General features: G+C 40.5%; 1 protein-coding gene across 1 annotated transcript; it reads right to left on the bottom strand.

The window, feature by feature from the left end:
• Window positions 1–3,292: 3,292 nt before the first annotated feature.
• LOC108276167 (zinc finger protein 660) lies at window positions 3,293–6,999 on the bottom strand. The gene is made up of 2 exons (XM_017487610.3): window positions 6,579–6,999; window positions 3,293–4,726 (listed from the first exon to the last, which is right to left on the bottom strand). The coding sequence occupies exon 2, from the start codon at window positions 4,719–4,721 to the stop codon at window positions 3,945–3,947; it is 777 nt and encodes a 258-aa protein (XP_017343099.1). The 5' UTR covers window positions 4,722–4,726; window positions 6,579–6,999; the 3' UTR covers window positions 3,293–3,944.
• Window positions 7,000–18,553: the final 11,554 nt, after the last annotated feature.

Here is an 18,553-nt window from a genome sequence, read left to right as displayed (position 1 = left end):
AGGTTTTTTTTTTTTACACAATAACATTACCATGTTCTGTTACAAATAAATGTACTGCGTCAAAGTGATATGATATTAATCTTTTCAAATAAGGTGGGACACCCACCTACCACCCCGGAAAAAAGGACTGTTTAATGTTGACAACCAACTGGTTTATTAAAATATAACATCTATATTTACATTAAGATCTGTATTTACATTTAAATACAAATTATACAAAGCAACAGATGAAAGAATAAAAGAAAGTAAACTATCAAATTACTTGTTAACTTTGGATCCCATTTATTTTTGAGGGAAATGTTAATATTAAGTGAATAGGATCTTATGTTGTTTTGATGTAAGATTTTTTTCAAAACAACCTCATGACCAATATGTTGACTTTCAAAGGTTATACTGTATATTTGCTGAACATCCTAAAGACTGACTTTAATGCTGATGCCTCCCTGCAATTCCCAAATATAATTCATAATTAGGACCTCACCTGAAACCCTGAAGACACAGCTGTTTCATCCTGCTCTACTTCAGCCTGCTGCTGCGTTTCCTGCATACAAACTCATTCATTAAATGATGACATTTTCATGGGGTTTCTAGACTACAATTCAACTCAACATAATTTCATATATGCACCTATTTTATGTTCCAGCTAGCAACCTGACTGCTAGCCTGCAGATGACAGAAGCCAGGGTTAGCTGCTAGTTAACGCTAGTTAACACGGTAAACTAACATCAGTTGACATCACTTTCCGCAGTGCAAGGCTGGTGACGTTAGGTCGCTAACAGGTTTTCATTTTAAATCAGTGTGGCTACTGGACAGTTAGTTTACTACCTATTACTTACGCTTTGGGTGGGGAAAAAGCTCCCGATGTCTCGTTATTTTTTTGGTGGCATATCTACAAAGTACAAAACGTGTTGTCATGGGAAAAATACTTTATGTATGCTGTGCCGTGCAGGCAATAGAGGAAAGGGAGTAAAGTCATCTGAAAATCAAAATTTTATGCCCATGCTTGAGGTATGGACTGACAGCCTTGATCAGCCCTCGCCTCCGTGTCTGTACTCCATGCCCCCCCCCCCCCCCCCCCCAATATACAGCACAAAATATTTTCGATATGTCCCCCTTTAATGAACCCTGAAAGCGGATCTGTCTTTTCTTCCTCTGTTCTATTTATTTATGTATATTCCTTTTCAATATATTTCCGTTTGTTAAGGAAAATATGTGTGTGCCCATCCTCCAATTGTACACTTGGTTGCGCCCATACTCAACGCAAGTTCGTTGATATATTTTAGCAGCTCAGTCTATAAGAAATGGAGACAGCAGCCAAGCGTAGAAAAGTGCAGAGTCGATATTTGCACGTAAAGGCTAGCATGCCTAACTCCTGGAGCTTCTGGGAGAGTATGCTATGGAGTTGACATGACTTCACTCCAAAGATAATGCAAACGAGTTCGCGCAAATATTGGTAGGGACAATTCTGCCCTCCCAAAATACTCATACGGACATGTCCCTACCGTCCATATGCAAACCTACACCCTTGTGAACAAATTTTTCCCCCGTACGTAGTTAAAACATTTTCTAGAAATCTGTTGAGTATTAAACATCTGCATGAGTGTATAGGTATTAAAATGAATAAATAAATACATGTGTAAGTAATTAAAATATGTTCTGCAGTGTGTAACTTTATTATTATTATTATTATTATTATTATTATTTAGAAATAAATATAAGCGGTGTGCCCCTTTTCTCTACTTGAGCACCTGTCCCCCAAAACGTCTGTGCACTTGGCTGTAACTGAATACTCCAAAACTACGTGGTAGAATGCTACAAAGTTGTCTAGGTCATGCACTTTGTAGACGGCCCCTTACTGACCACATCACTATGTCACATGCGTTCCTGAAACATTAAAAATTATATTCGATTGTACTTGCAAGCCGTATTAGTCATTTAAAGGTGTAAGAGTGCCATCTAGTGATACAATACCTGAATTGTACAAGCAGACGTGATTTAAACGTATAAAGATCAATTTCATAATACAACAGTTCTAGTAAGGATATATCAAAAGAAATAAGTGGTATTTTAAGGATATTTTAAATAAATAAATCAAATAAATAGTAGCACCAAGTCCCTTCTTGTAATGTCCACCTAGGGATGCTGTAGAGGTTCTTGGGTCATTCCTGCATGCACAACATTTTCACACCCATTACAGTCTCAGTTTTGTGCAAGTGGGCTACTATCTTCAGTTCAGAACACAGGTTTTCTGTTGGATTAACATTCAAACAAAAATCATTTTGAGTTTAATTTACAAGTAGGTTTGCCTCATCATATTATGGAAAGCTCTATCTATGACCAAGAACCTCCCGGCAGAGTCAATAAGGTTGGTTGATGTTTCCAAGTATTAAGAAGAATTCTTGATGCCATCGGTCTCCTACAACAAGAGGCCCTTTACAAGTTTCTTTCTAGCAATAATCGGAAACAGCTTGATCTTTTTTGCAAAGTGGTGATTTTTAAACTTGACAACCACAAGAGTCTATTAAACCCCTTTCCTTCACCATATTCCTCACTGTGTGTACATAGTGCTCATTGGTCCAACTCCTGACAAACGTTTCAGATGTGTGTTAACAACTTTTGCAAGTTAACAACCATCTGAAAGCTTCCCCCCAGAGTAATGTATGACAAATGGATTTTATGATGTCTGTGCAACTTCATATTTATCCTCCAGGGAAACACAACATGGTTAAAGGCAACAGCAGAGTTCCTGAACATTGAGAGCAAGCAACAACTCCCCCATTTAATCAGTCCATACATGATTTCGCAATGTTTTTTTTAGTTAAATTGATAATTCTGGCCAAAAACCTTGATTTTGCTGTGGCTTCTTTCCCCAAAATTTGCAATACAAATTAAAACAACTTTAATTGGTGAAATAGTAACTGCACAAAGTAATTGTGCACAGTCTTTTGCAATGATGTTTGTTGGTGACTTTTCAGCTGTACTCATGTAGGATGCTTGTAAATTGAAGAGGACGTTGACTGAATGCATTGTGACGATGTTATCTCATATCAGATGACCTCACTCGTTAAATTGATAATATTGCTTAGGAGTCTCTCCACTTGCACCCTTACAGGGAAGGGTTACCGCCTTAATCCCCTAAAAAACGACCAAGTGTATCACTGCAGCTGCTGAGAGATTCATTCTATCTATCTATCTATCTATCTATCTATCTATCTATCTATCTACCTACCTACCTATACACACACACACACACACACACACACACCTTTGTGAAATAACAAACACGTAAAGCTGTGATACAAACTAAATTTATTTTGATTACTCTTACAGTCAGAGGTCTACAAAGACAGAAGAAGAAAAAGAAGACAGCAATCTCAGCATACCGTTGCTACACAGTTGCTAAATAAGGAATTTTTTAATTAGATATAATTATTCAGTGTAACTAAATATGCTAGAGTGTCATGCACATAATTATGTAGGAGGAATAAGATTCATGTCATAAATGTAAGAAAAAAGTGTCAAAAGGAAAAGCATACAAGATTCATAAGTAGGAAAGCAAAATGATCTATGTTGCCATAAAAATATAATCTGTGAAAACAAAACAAACTAACAAAAAAACTACTGAGTTGTCCGAGCGGTCAGTTAATCTATATTTGGTGTTAGAGTGTTGTAGTATTTTATAAAGGTTAGTCTGTTTCAGTACAATCAAAAAACAATGGTATAGCTATACTTATCATGCTTTCTCACCAACCACCGTTTTCATTCTGTTGTGGAGCACTACGATGCACCACACATTCTCATATCACACTACTGCATCATCAGGTGATGGTTTACAGTAGTGGTTCCCAACCCTGGTCCTGGAGAATCCCCTGTCCCGCACATATTAGTGTTTTGCTACTTACACTAAAATATGCAGGAGAGGGTATACTTCAGTAACCTGTGGTTTACAGGATAACCTCCATGTCATAGGCAATCTTCCTTATCCTTGGAGTTGCTCTGTGCAATGCTTCAGGAACATGTGCCTCTTTATTGTTAGGAACCGGTGAGACGTCAGAGCGGAATGACATTCTGCTGTCGTCTTCTTCTTCGGCAAAATGGGAAGAGTCTTCTTCAAAATGGGAATATTTATGCTTACGCCTTTTGTTCTTCCTGACCTTTTTTTCTTGTTCGTTAGCGGAATCCGGTTCGAGCTTGATCTTGGTTTTGATTCTCATAACTGGTTTCGTGTTTTCCTGCTGCTTGAGCACGCGGATGATGCCGCTGAGATTGCCAAGCTGGTGGTCCTGGCAGAAGAGCACACCGCAAATGGTGCAGCGGTATGCCTCCTCCTTGTCATGGATCATCTGGTGGCGCTTGCGGTTGTGGTGGGTGGTGAAGGAGCGTTCGCAGCGGTCGCAGGGGAAGGGCCGCTCGCCTGTGTGCACTCGCTGGTGCTCATCGTGGTGGCTGCGGCTCAGGAAACGCTTTCCACAAATGGCGCACGGGAATGGCCGGTCACGATCGTGGAACTGCACGTGTCTGGCCAGCTGTGCCAGCGACGCAAACGTGTCACCGCACACGCTGCATACATACTGCCCCAGCCCACCGAGTAGCTGTGGTGCCAGGAGCATGGGCTCCACCAGGGATTTCAGAGGCTTTTTGAGCTGCTTTCCTTCAGCCTTGCGGCGAGCTGCTCTGGTTATAGCTACCGGTTCAGCCTCGGACTTGAACTTCACAGACATGACAGCTAGAAACACAAAAAAAATAATCATTGGACATGTACATTTGAAAATAATCAACTGAACAAAATCTCCCTAAAAGTTCTCTCTAAAACATATTTCTATGGTTACTGCCCTCTTTTGCAACACTGGCTGCTCCACAGTAACACAATCATAGACAGGTTACAGGACAACCAATGAAACATGCTCTCTGGCAAAATATTTACTAGACAAGACGTTATAGTTTCATGAGCTGTCTCTAAATACAAAAGCGTACAGTATTTCCTCTGCAAGGATGGAAAATGGCAAAAACCCATCATGAACGTCGCTATACACAACTCCATCTAAGGCTGTATATGCAGCAGTTTACATTTTTCCTATTCAGTATTCATATTCGGGAACCTCTTCTCTAACCCTGGTCAGCGACGTGGTGGATATGTCGCCCAGCCGAGGAACACTGGGTATGTGGGATGAACACATTCTGGATGGGACGCATTACAGTGTGCGCACACACATTTAAAACTTGGGGGCAATTTTGCCAGTCCACCTGTTGTTATTGGAAAGTGGGAGGAAAGTCGAGAACGTGGAGGAAACCCAGATAAAGGGAGTACATGTGAAACTCTACAGATACTAACCCGAGCTCAGAATCAAACCAGGGATTGTGGCCCAATGCAGCAGTTAAACATTTATTTAAAGAAAATACATCAGTTGCCTTCATTTTTTTAATGAGATCTCCACTTGTTGATAAATTTCTCAGCGATACCAGTCTCGGGGCACGGTGGTTTTACGGTTAGCACGTTTGTCTCGCACTTCCTGTGTGGGTGCTCCCTGTGCGTCGGGGTTTCCTCCCGCAGTCCAAAGACCTGCCGTGTAGGCTAGTTGGCATTCTCAAATTGTCCATAGTGTGGAATTGTGACCAGTGATGGGTTGGCACCCCATCCAGGCTGTTCCCCGCCTTGTGCCTCGAGTTCCATAATATAGGCTCCATACTCCCCTGTGTAGGATAAGCATTATAGAGGACTGCTACCCAGTCCCCTCATCAGATAGAAGAGCACAATGACTTTAAATGACTTTAAAGTTGTGACATCTCATCAAGCCTTGTTTATAGTGACGTGACCGCACGTGACCTGAAGGAAAACTGCATCCTGAAAAACATTCAATGTTTTTATATTCAAATGGTCATGATGTCTTTAGTGATTCTGCTGCTAATTTGGTGGTCTGTACTGTATTTTTGTGCTTTCTGTGAGAAATGTTTCTTTAACAAGTTTTACAAACAGATCAAATTATTATCTTTTACTGGTAAATAACCCTTTATAAAAATTAAAAAAAAAGATACAATGCTGAGTGCTTAAAAATCCCAAAACCTTCGAACTCCTATACTAATACTGATAAGCTTTCTTTCAGATTATACACCACTAGCAGTGATCTGAAGAATAAGGACAGCCGAGAAAACAAGCGCCAGACCGGAAGATCCTAAAGAAGCACTTCCGGGCGCACACCTTCCTTTTGCAGTCTGTTTATATAATCCTCGCTGTCAGAAGCGTTTTATTATAAATGTTTTTTTTTTTTTTTTTCCATGTTGCATATGTCACAAAAAAAGATGCAATAGACAGGAACGCTAAAGAATCACCATGGCAACTTTCAGGATGATGATCATGGGGAAATTTGATTTTAATAAGTGGATGCATGTTTTTCTTTACAAGACCAGAGCACGTGCTGTAACAAACAAACAAAAACGCACAGCATTTAAGATCACACAAAGCGACTGCAAACTGCACCGAGATATTTGCTAAACAGTAGGCTATTTACACCATGCAAACTTCACAATGTTAAAATCTGTGCACGAGCAACGTGTAGAACAACAAACAAAGCTATGCTCACCTCCTGAAAGCAGCCGAAGAGCAGTCTAAACACGGGGGGTTTCTCCCTCACAGTAATATTGCTCATGGAAGACAAAGAAAAAGCGCAGAATTCAGGTTTCGGACGTGTTTTAGAAACGGGGACACTTTTATCTTGTTATTTTTGCCAGCTCAGATACCTAGTAACAAGCTAAAACGCAAACAAACTTTCCCGCGGCTGACTTCTTAAAACGCGCACGCGACTACATGACAGGAAACACCGTGTGGGGAAAAAACAACAACTGTAACACCTTCCTGTAAATATAACCGGTACTTATTAACGACGCCGTCTTGTGTATTTATCTCCTACATTATGTTCAGAGGGAAAAAGCATAAAAACAAGCAAGACTGCCCCCTCCACTCGCACAAGGGGCCCCTTAAGCGTTTCGCCACTTCCGGTGTGGGCGGAGCTACACATAAACATGATACTTAGCAAGCCCTCATTCATTCTCTTTCATCTCCATTGATTATTTAGTCCTAACGCATAAATGAGGTTAAAATCAGGAAATAATTCACTTGCTGCCAAAACATGTTTGATGATCTTAGTTAGCACGACATCAGATCCTGTGTGTATTTATTTTTTTAAATGAGATATTTCACTATGGTCCACTAAAACTTAGTTTGTAATACTGTAACACCATTAAAGGGGTCATGTGATGCTTGTTAAAGGTTTCCTTTTCCTTTAGTGTATATTGTATCGGTTTGTGCATGTATAAAATCTGAAAAGTTACAAAGCTTATCGTCTCCCAAAAAGGGATTTATTCAAACACTGCTCCAGACGTGCCCGAAACGCCTCGATTCAAGTCCAGATGTTGCTTCCGCAAACGTCTGCGTCGCAATTTGAAATATCAGCATAATACCACCATAATTTAACAATTTTTAATTATTGTAATTTTTTCTAAAACTGCATTTTATGCTGTCACTTCAGGACATAAAGTTGTTACAGTGAAGAAGACAAATTAAACCATTATACCATCGTATCTGAAAGGTAAGAGAGTTACAAAATAAAAACTTACCGCTGCGAAACGTTCTGCCCAAGTCGTGCTCGCAAAGTCGCTTCCGATTGATCTGCTCGATCATCCGCATTTTCAGAATCTGACTCGGGATCACATTTATACGGTAAAACTGATGATGTTATTTACTGTGTTTATAATTGCTTTAGAAGCCTTGGAAGCTGAAGCTTGTGATTATGGTAAGGGGCGTTACATTTCTGACACACGCTTGAGGTTTTTGGCCAATCACAACACAGTCGGTCAGCTGGTCAATCAGAGCACTCTGGGCTTTTCGGAAAGAGGGGCTTTGGAAAAACCATGACTCAGTCGGAGCATTTCAGACGGATGGGGAATAGTGGTGCTGCAATAATGTACAGTATGTGAAAAATAATGCGTTTTTTGAACATTAAAGCATGTTAACCTATTCTATTACAAATAATAAACAAAATAATGAACTTTTTAAATCATCATATGATCGCTTTAGCATTCCCAGTGGGTCGGTAGCCCAAAAACACAGTATTTATTTTAATATCTAAAAATCCTTTGATGTAACACACCCACATAGGGCTTAATACACATTTTCTACACACAAGTTGATGGAGCTTTTTGTACCTGTCCCTTAGTACCATGAACACCAATGAATTTGAATAAGTTATCCTGTACTAGTCTTGTGTTTATCCAATTAAATTCTCTTTATAACGAATATACACTATAGTATGGCCAAAGGTTTGTGGAAACCTGACCATCACACCCATATGTGGTTCTTCTCCAAACTGTTGCCACAAAATTGGAAGCACACAGTTGTCTATCTTTGTATGCCATAGCATTACAATTTCCCTTCACTGGAACTAAGAGGCCCAAACCTGTTCCAGCATGACAATGCCCCTGTGCACAAAGTGAGCTCCATGAAGACATGGCAGGAGTCTTGACCTCCACCCCACTGAGCACCTTTGTTCACCAATGTTCCACTGTAAAACCCCCCCCCCCCCCCAATTCACAAAATGAACTCTGCACCTTTAGCATCACTATATACAGCTGTTTATTTTCTCAAAACATTTATTTTACTACATACAAAGCACAAAATAAAGGTGTAATGGAACGACTTTCAGCAAGGTAAGAGAGTCATCAACACAAAATGGACGAGGACAGAATCTACGGAAATATGGCAATACTAGTTGATTTGAGCATGAATACCTTTACAACGTTAAGCCTAGCCGTTTGAGTCTGCATGGTATTTGACACGAGCTCTATGCGAGTGTTTTAGCTTAATATCGAGTAGCTTGGGATTGTAGAAATACACAAGATGAGATTACAATGTTTGCATGTATGTGAGTTAGCTGTACAGGCATCAGGAAAAGGAAAAAAAAACAAAACAAAAAAAACAGTCATGAACCCTCTGCAATGATCGGGATTTCTGCACAAACAGATCCTAAAATCTGGTTCAGAATCTTCCTCTCTTCATAGGAGGAAATCAATAAAGTGCATATATTTAGGTAAGTTGTTTAAAAAAAAAAGAGAAAAAATAATAAAGGTCACTGATGGTGATACATGTGAATCCTTGTATTTAAAGATTTGAGGAACCTCTTCAACCACATGCTTTTTGTAGTGCCTTATCAATCTTGCACTGTTTCTGAGGTATCTTGGGATGTTAAGTCTGAGTTCTAGATCTTCCTCAGACATCTTGATGTCTTGCTGTAGAACTTTCTGAGAACATGATTCCTTGATTGATCTGGTCGACGCTTTTATCCAACGTCACTTGCAAGTTAGGCTCGACAAAACCCAAGCATCTGTGGGTTACAACCGTGCAGTTGTGCGTTACACACCTCTCTCGAAATCACACCATTGACTTTCTGGCAGTTGTGGTCACTTGTCGGAACCAAACCTGGACCGCTCGGCATTAGCATTAGCATTTTTAATGCGCGACGTGGTTTCTTAACCTCCAGCGAACACTTCCGTTCTTCTTGAGGGTTCCTCATGACTTGTTTGAGGATTCTCGAGATATTTGTAGGACACCCACTCATTGCCAGAGCAACTATTGTGGGATGATGGAAGCTGAAATCCTTCCAGAATTCTCATGAGATCCAGGAGCACTTGCTCACTTGCATGGAGAACCTTCTTCCAGTTACGCTTTTGTCATCTTCATTATGGTTCACATACATTTTTTTTTTTCCATCAATGACCTTGATTATTTCAGAATTTGTTAACCAGACATTTTAAGATCCATTCCTGGAGAAACCATGGAATTCCAAAGTGTTCATGAAGTTGTATTTAGGAAAGCTAAGGAATGGTCCACTAAAATCCACATCACCCACAACTGGTCCAGGTGGAACTTAACGGTCAGGCTTTCCCTCCTCTGAGTAATCAGGAAATCCACAAAACGGTTAACTTTGAATTGCTGGTTACATACGCTCAGAAAAATAAAGGGTACTAAACTGTACCTCGACGGTACCACTCCACTGACAAGCAAGTATACATTTTGTGTATCTTTAACAAGACATGGTACTGTTGATGTAGTTTCACATAATTGAACCTCGAGGACCAATCCTGTACCTAGCGTTTTGACTAATACTTCAAAGCTGCACATGAAAATGAATCTTTATTGTAAAAAATACATACTAAATGGTACAAAATGTATATCCTTAAGAGTGACAAGTAAACGTACAGTTTAGAACCCTTTCTTCTGAACGTGTATGATCTGGGATCTTGAGCCCGATAAATACAACTGTCAAGTTTCCTTGAATTCTGAATGCTAGGAGATGAATCCAAACCTGGACGGATAAGTATGGCAGTAGACGGTATTTTATTGTACGTATGTGTTCAGTACATATGCTGATGTGAAAAAGTTCAGGGGAAAACCTGACCATTCAGAGTGCACCTGTATCTCCAGCGGATCGGTCTCAGACAGAACTGGGTCAGGCTCAGCACAAAACTCGTACTGATTTGCAAATTTCATTATCCACATTGTACACATGACCACATTCTGAAAATGATACAACAGTGATACAAATATACATATGGTTTGTTTCTGTCTTTGTATGTATTCTTTTTTTAAAGCCTGAGTCATAAATTTCACGATTAAATCGATGCGCAGTAAGTCTAACATATTGCATATCTGACCTTCACTAGATGAATGCATGGTATTTCTTATTGGCAGCATGAATATGACATAGTAAGAAACATTTTCCTTTAACATTTTCTAGATATTTTTGACTATTCTGCTTCAAAATGATAATAAAACACCATGCTCAGCTTTGTACCTGAGAGAATGCACATGCAGCTGTACAGTATACAGTGTATGTATGTCTTGTATATGTATGTATGTATGTATGTATGTATGTATGTATGTATGTCAGTCATGTATCAGACAGACCTAATGCACATAGCTTCGAGGAAAATAAGATTAAAATGTTAAGACCAAAAGTAAGGCAGCTGACTCCAGGACTTTGTCTTTCCACATGTCTGTCTGAGACGAGTGCGTGGATCTGCAGCTTTCCTTCGTGAGCTTTCCCTCCCGAGTTTGGCTTTGAACTTCCTTCAGACTATATTACGGATGCATCGATACCACTGTTTTGATTTCCAGACCAGTTGTGTTTTTTTGTTACTCATCGATACCGATTGCAAAATGAGTAACCTGCGTTCGTGTTAATCAATCGTGGAACAATTTACGTTTATGTTTCCATGGCTTGGCCATGTTCATGCACTTGGACGACCAGGGTACATTGTAAGCTTTGATCGAGTAGGGTTGCAGTGGAGAGCGGGTTTTGTTTGGAAGTCCTCGTTGTCAAGGACAAATAGTGGCTGATCGTCAAGAACAGCATACCGGGTACAAGCTGTTCTTGTCGTTCATCTGGCATTGTGAAACGCTCGTGAAATCTACACTGTCAGTTCGTGCAATCTGTTCGTTGACATGACGACGTGCACCAGGCTTACATCTCAGTGCATCACCTGGTATCAGATATTGGCATGAGAGCAAATTTTATGAGAAAAAGTACGACTAATCAGATAACTACTGGTATCGATGCATCCCTACACTATATACAACCATAATCTAGACTCAACCAGGTTTACAGAGCTATAAAACTCTCCGTCTTTTGTAGTCCCCGGTTCTAGAACCCGCAAAAAGCGTTTACTCTCGTTCTAGAACAATCGGCAGGGTAGCAATTCCCCAACGCTAAGTTCAGTGGTTCAGTCTTGCTGTGGAGTGCAGGTTTATATGTAAATGTTGTTTGGCAGAACCATTTGGACCTGTCCTGCACTTCTTCTTGCGTTAGAACTCACCACTTTAACCCTGACACTCTCCCCAAATAAGGCTTTGGGTTTCAGGCACACAGAGGTACTGTTAACTGAGCTAGCATGTAGATGTCTCAAAAAAAAAAAAAAAAAAAAAAAAAAACAAGAAAAAAAAGAAAAAAAAAACAGATGCAGATTCGATTTTTAACAAAATATTATAAACAATCATAATAACACAATTCCAAAGACGGATAAAGAGGAGAGAGAGAGCTGTACAGGCAAGACTGCTGATACGTGATGTGTGTGTGTGTGTGTGTGTGTGTGTGTGTGTGTGTGTGTGTGTGTGTGTGTGTGTGTGTGTGTGTGTGTATGTGTGTATGTGTGTGTGTGTGTGTGAAAACCAACATTGTACGGAGGTAGCACAGGAGGATTGAACCAGCAAAGGAAGCCTCCGGAAAAGGAGAGCAGCAACGCCATGACGACTGAATGAATCCGTCAAGGTGTGAGTGAACGATAAATACAATCAGAGTGAGTTTGGTAGACATGAGGCTTGAAACGTTTCCTTGTTTTTCTGCGTAACTGCATAACTGAACGCAAGGCGATATCTGTCTTACCCTACGTACACACGCTAGCAGGCGACAAGTCGGGCTGTCCTGTGATCCGATGAGAAATAGAACACGAACGAAATAATGCACTAATCAGTGTGAAAATTGGTTGTTTTAATTGAAATGTTACATGCTAGGTCTTGTTCTAGCTTCACTGGCAGATTAGCAGTGCAAGCTGACCGTCCTGGCTAAGTTCACTCCCCAGAGACACCAACGACCTCTATTACTTCCATGCTTTCCTCCATAATGCCTCTATACGCATTTAACAAGTGTTCGTATAAGACCAGATAAGACGAAAGCGTTAATAAATTGCGGTAAATTCATTCATTAACTGCTAGAGCCAGACGTTTGGATTTGCCACTACACCGCGATTTCTAATTTGCATAGAATTGCGAACATCTCGATTTAAACGTCTTGCTGTCACCCGTTGCTAAAGTCGCGGAAAGACGACGGACAGTCGCCTGCCGCGTGCTAGTACGGACGTAGGGTTACATGACAGAATGTGTGATTAGAGAGAAACAGACAGACGGAGCGGCAGCGTAGCGACCCCGAGTCAAGCGAACGCTTTACACCCTTCGGAGCTTGAAATAAACAGTTCACCAGAGGCTGCAAAGCAGGATCACCACAGATACTGAGCGTAACGCATCATCCAGCGAAAAACGACACTCTGTGTGTCCTTCACGATCGCAGAAACGTGCAAATAGTCTAGCTAGCACAATTAGCATAGTCGGTTTGGTTGTCAATGCTTCGGGCCAGGCGGCACCGGAGAAAGCTAATACTGACTGCGAGTAGCAAAATGAAATTCGCACTGCGCCCAGCGGAAACTGAAACACTGTTTTTGCATTGCCACGCTACACACAGAATGTAAAGGAAACAGGTTTTAAGGAAACTGGCAAGAGTTGGAGCACCTCTTTAACCTTGAGGTAAACAGTCCAGCATTTCAGTTGGAGAGGAATAAATAAGAAAGAGATTAGTGTGTGTGTGTGTGTGTGTGTGTGTGTTTGATTTCTTTTAAATAAAAAAAAAAAGTAAAAAAAAAAACAAAACGATGAATGAAACACAATCGTGTACTGAATACATGTGCGGATGGGAGAGGTAGATCATTTTGGTTAAAAACGGCACCTATCGGCGTATCTCCTTAAACAATCGGCTTTCAGAGTCCTCTGCTCTCTCCTGTAGTCCGAAACACTACACACAACTCAAGCAGATTTCCTTCCAGATTACTCATTATAACTAGAACCCTCATTAGAACTCTGAGCCTGATCTTGCTAATACGATGGTGGGGCTAGACTGGCTTGTTCTCCTGTATGATCCAGCAAAATAATCCTATCCCTAACTTCCAAAGTCGACCCGTCCTATTAATTAAGCTTTCCTCTTCCTAGCCCCACCCATATACTCATATAATATAATAACCAGACTTGTTAGCATATGAACACAGAAGCCAGTAATTCAGTAATGAACGATAATCCCTTCCACTAGCTTATGACGATTCAGGAAGGAATAACGTACAAAAAAAAAAAAAAAAGGTCACCTTCGGTTCTAAACGCTGACACACACACTGCTTTCGTGTTTTCATTTCAGGTGCGTCACCGTTAACTACTGCAGCCAAACTGTGATGGCCGGTGATTTTGAAACACGAACACTTTGTTTTTTTTTTATAGTATCAATCTGCCCAGAGCAAATGAGGTCTCTGTGGCGTCCCAGAACTTCTCAAACACATGGAACGCCAAACAGGACAAGAAGTCTGCACATCTGCTGTCTTAACTCGCCTGATCGCCCACTTTTGCACAACATTCAGGTGTTCTACGTATGATAGAGAGCTTGCGGTGGAGGGAAAACTGAAAACAGGGCCTTCGGAGTACTTTGATTCAACAAAACGTCAACCGAAATCATTGATTACACTGTTGAGAAATAAGCAGGGGGGTGGTAAACCCTCGTGTGTCAGATACATTTGGGATTCTTTCTTAGGGTGCTTTCACACTAAGCTTTTTTTTTTCCCCCTTGATGTCAAGTGCTTTGACATTCCTTGACATCAAGTGCTTTCTTTAAATCTCCTGAGCAATCAGGTTGCAAGAGAGTGCTGGTGAAAAAAGATTCTGGTTAGTGAGCGAATATAAGGAGAGTTAAAGAAAGACCTGCTGACTTGAAACGATTTCATTGGCGATATTCCAAAGTTAGGTAAGGAATATAACATGTGAGGCATATTATTATAAGAAAAATAATCCACGTCACTCAAGTTGCGGTTGATTTTCATTCGTTTTCCTAGAACAGCACATCTCGAAGCGTTTCTTTCCTCTTATACTAATAGCGACTCGCCAGTGATTACAATTTTATGCCTTTCTTATCCGTTTACCACAATGGTCACCAACCCCGTTCCTCGAGATCCGCCGACCATAATTGCGCCCACCAGACCATCGAAGATCAACTAAAACAGATGCGCTTGATTTTGCTTGGAGATGGAACCTGCAGGAAGGTAGATCTCACGGAAGGAAGGTGGGTTGGTGACCACTTATTTATAGGTCCATTTAACGTTGTGGGAAGTCCACGAGACAAGTTATTTCCTTCCGTTATAACTGCTATAATCGCTTGGCCTTATACGGGTTCTTTTACATAATAAACAAACAAACAAACGACAAACCCTGCAGCTTTGTCATATTAGTGAGAAACTGCAAGTCCGCCATAGTGAAGATGCTAGAAAGCTACAGCTTTTCCTCTGACTGTTACAAAATGCTTGCACTGGAGACTCCTTCCCTAAATGGTTGCAATTTGTTGATTATTAAGTTTAGGTTATGTGGTGTGTTCACCATACAAGTCCCTGTGAATTAGCCATTATTACAGAAACAGTAACGGAGCACTTTTTGTGGTTGGGGGAAGAAGGGAAAAAAAAAATAGACGCAAAGTGTGAAAGCATCCTTATTGAGCTTAGCTAAGGCAACAGACTGCCCATAATGCTGAACTCTTCCCTGCTGAAACCATGGTGGACGTAGTCCTAAAAAAATGTGTGTATGTGTTTGTATATGTGTGTGTGTGTGTGTGTATGACTGCCTCGTTTCCCTTGTTGAGTTTCTCTTGAGTTATCCTGGCGGTTTTTGTGAGTTCTGTAAGGCTACGGAGGCGACAACACTGTGTCTGAAAACAGGTGAAACAGGTTTGTACGTAGAAACAGCAGCCATTTCCGCGTGTGTCCTTTCACAGCGCTGGACGACAAAGCACATGCTCCTTAGAAAGAATCCGGGTCGAAGCTTAATTTACACATAGTAGAATGTACACGGGTATGCAGAGATTCATCCAGTCCACTAGATGGCGGTGATGTCCTGTCCCGCTGTCCCAGTCGAGAGTCAGGTGTGTCCATCGCTCAGAAAGCTCCTGTTTTGTACCTCACGAAGAACATTCCAGTCTGGCTTTTTGTTCTCATGAAGTAGTTTTAACACGAAAAACTTCCGGACAGAGGAGCTGGGAAAACAAAACAAAACAACAACAACAGCAACAAAAATCATCACAGCTCCATCCTGTAGCAGCCAGACACCATCATTCCTCCTGTTTTTCCATTTAATTCCACAGAGCAGTTAAAGCTTCGAAGAGTCTTCCACAACACTATTACGGCAGAAGTGTAGGCGTAAGAGGAGGCGTGCGGGTGTAACCGGTATATTTTCTGTAGATATACACAAGGGGCTCCAGGGTCAGTTCATGTCCCTGATGATTGATTGGTTTCAGGCAGCATTTGTGGTGAGGACAGAAGTGATGATTCTGTCTCTTCTCCAAAAATCTGAGAGTTCTAGCAAGGCTTTGTGCAGCAGCAAGAGTATGGTATGAGATGTCTTGTTGATTTGCCAAAAAAAAACAAAATAACCCAAAAAAAACCCAGGAAAAAAAAGAAAGACAGAAAAAAATCTCATAATAATCATAATAAGATCGTAACGATTAAAGTAAGAGCAAATGATGAATTCGCATCTAACAATCATGAATAGATAAAGTCGTCAAAGCTTATTGTCACCTCAGAGAAAAAAAAAACCTCCAAAGCAAAACAAAACAAAAAAAGAGAGCAAAAATATCATATTTGCATATTTCTCCCAAGCGTCTTTTCTTTTCTTTTCTTTTTTTTTAAACTAATGAATCATCTTAGTACTTGCCTATGCTTGTTTTCATTAGACTTAATATGTACAGGAATAATAAAAGTGGTATTTACAACGTACGACCACAAGAGAGCGGCACAAAAGCCATAAACTGACGCGGCGTGATACGTCTTCTAAAATGTAAACTACCTAAAACGGTCCTAAAAACAAAACGATTAACCCCGATCAAAGCATTCTGAGGTGAGGAGCGCCCAATCTGAAACGTACGGGCGTGTACTGGCGAAATGATGGGCAACTGGCGGGGCATTGGACTGCTGCTTGTAGCGTTAAACGGGAAACCTGTAATAATAAAAAATTAAATAAAATACACAGGTTCGGTATTAAGTAACAGAATATACTTAGTTAAAGGAGCAGATTGTCATTTTTAGAGCCCCCTGCTGCTTGTCAGGTGAATTACAATTAGAATAAAAAAAAACAAAAAACAAAAAAACCCACAATCAAGACTCCCAAGTGCATCTGTTTTAACTGCATATGTCTTGTACCTTGCCTTTAAAGTGCTCCTGAATTCAAATGAGGTGTTTCAGCGTTTTTTTGTACCGGTACCTTATTGTTATGGACACCAGTACAAAAAACAAAAAGACAAAAAATAGTTTCAGAGATATTCTCATTTTCAGTTCTTGGAAAATGATTACAAATTTTTGATGACTCATCCTGTACTAATCTACCAATGAAATGTTCTCTAGAATGTATATGTCCCGCCCCGGGAGACGAGGAGGCATGTCTTTCTCTACAGTAGCAGCTCTTTAGCAGCAAACCTGGCTTGTGTTTTTGGCTTTGTGTCATTCCAAACACCATTCCCTTTTCAAACCAAAAAAAAAAAGAAAAAAAAGAAAAAAAAAAGAGAGAAGTGGTCGGAGTTTATGAGTTTATTCAATTCGAAGAAGGTGGAATTTGTGGCGGAAGTTAAACGGGAAATTGGGACGGCTGGCAAACCCGTACGCGGTGAGAACTCTGTCCTCCAGAGTTTAGTGGTGCAGTTTAGTGGAAAGATAGTATTTACGAGTCGAACGCGCATGAACGCCATCATAAAGTCGTAATTTCGAGCTGAAATTCAACGTTTACGTGTCTCCGAAGGTGATTTCAGTTATTATGTGATTAGTATATGCAGCAAGTTATTGAAATACAAGCAAATTTCTTAACGTGTCTTTGTCGGGCTTTTTTTCATTTACAATAAAGCAAGCTAATTTCCTGCACAAAATACGACAACGTTGTACAATTCCGATATAATATGTTAGGATAACGTTTACAGTGGCTTCGTAAATTGATTAAAAAAAAAAAAACACACCTGATGTGCATTCTTTGTTCTTCGTTTTCTAGAAAATGTGACTCGAACGCGCCTGACGTCGTAATTACGACTTTCCACCTCGTAACCACGAACTTCCCAGGAGGACTTGAACGCACCATAAAACAAAGCTCTGGCTAAACTTCTCCATATTCAGCTATTTCGTCAAGATACCGTGAGGTTTCAATAGATTTAGTATGTGTGTATCTCGAACACCGTCACCCTGACTTTTGGGTTCTAAAAGGAAATACATCAACATACGCAATCGAACCGTGTCTCTCGAACCATTCCATGAGGTTCGTTCAAGCAGCTCTGACTGGTTTGGGGCGGAGCTTGTTTACTGGGGCTTGGGGTGGGGGTGGGGCGGAGCTTAAACAAAGAAACAAAGGCACATCAGGGCAATGCTCCAAATCTATGCTAGTTTTTCAAAACGATCTTTAAATAAGATATAAAATAACGTGTGTCGTTTATTAAAAAAACGACCACCTTTTAAAACACCTTTAAAAAGTGTCTCATCTACAAATGAGGGCTCGCTCTCTTGTGGTGATTAAATATCCTATCTATACAAACATTCACTTCAGTGTATGTGCCTGCTGCTTGTTAGTGTCCGTTTCTTTCATATACACAACAAAACACATCTCTCCGCACAAGCACACGCACACACTCAAACCAAAGAGGCCTGCTAATCCTATTTTACAACGCTCAGCCATACGCTT

Source organism: Ictalurus punctatus, chromosome 15 (assembly GCF_001660625.3).
Source record: "Ictalurus punctatus breed USDA103 chromosome 15, Coco_2.0, whole genome shotgun sequence".
Classification (NCBI taxonomy): Eukaryota; Metazoa; Chordata; class Actinopteri; order Siluriformes; family Ictaluridae; genus Ictalurus; species Ictalurus punctatus.
Note: the sequence above shows the minus strand (reverse complement) of the source record. Positions and strands in the feature narration are given on the sequence as shown.

Bases quoted from the DNA above. Each gene is read 5' to 3' on its own strand.
- LOC108276167 (XM_017487610.3), bottom strand. From the start codon at position 4,721: ATGTCTGTGAAGTTCAAGTCCGAGGCTGAACCGGTAGCTATAACCAGA.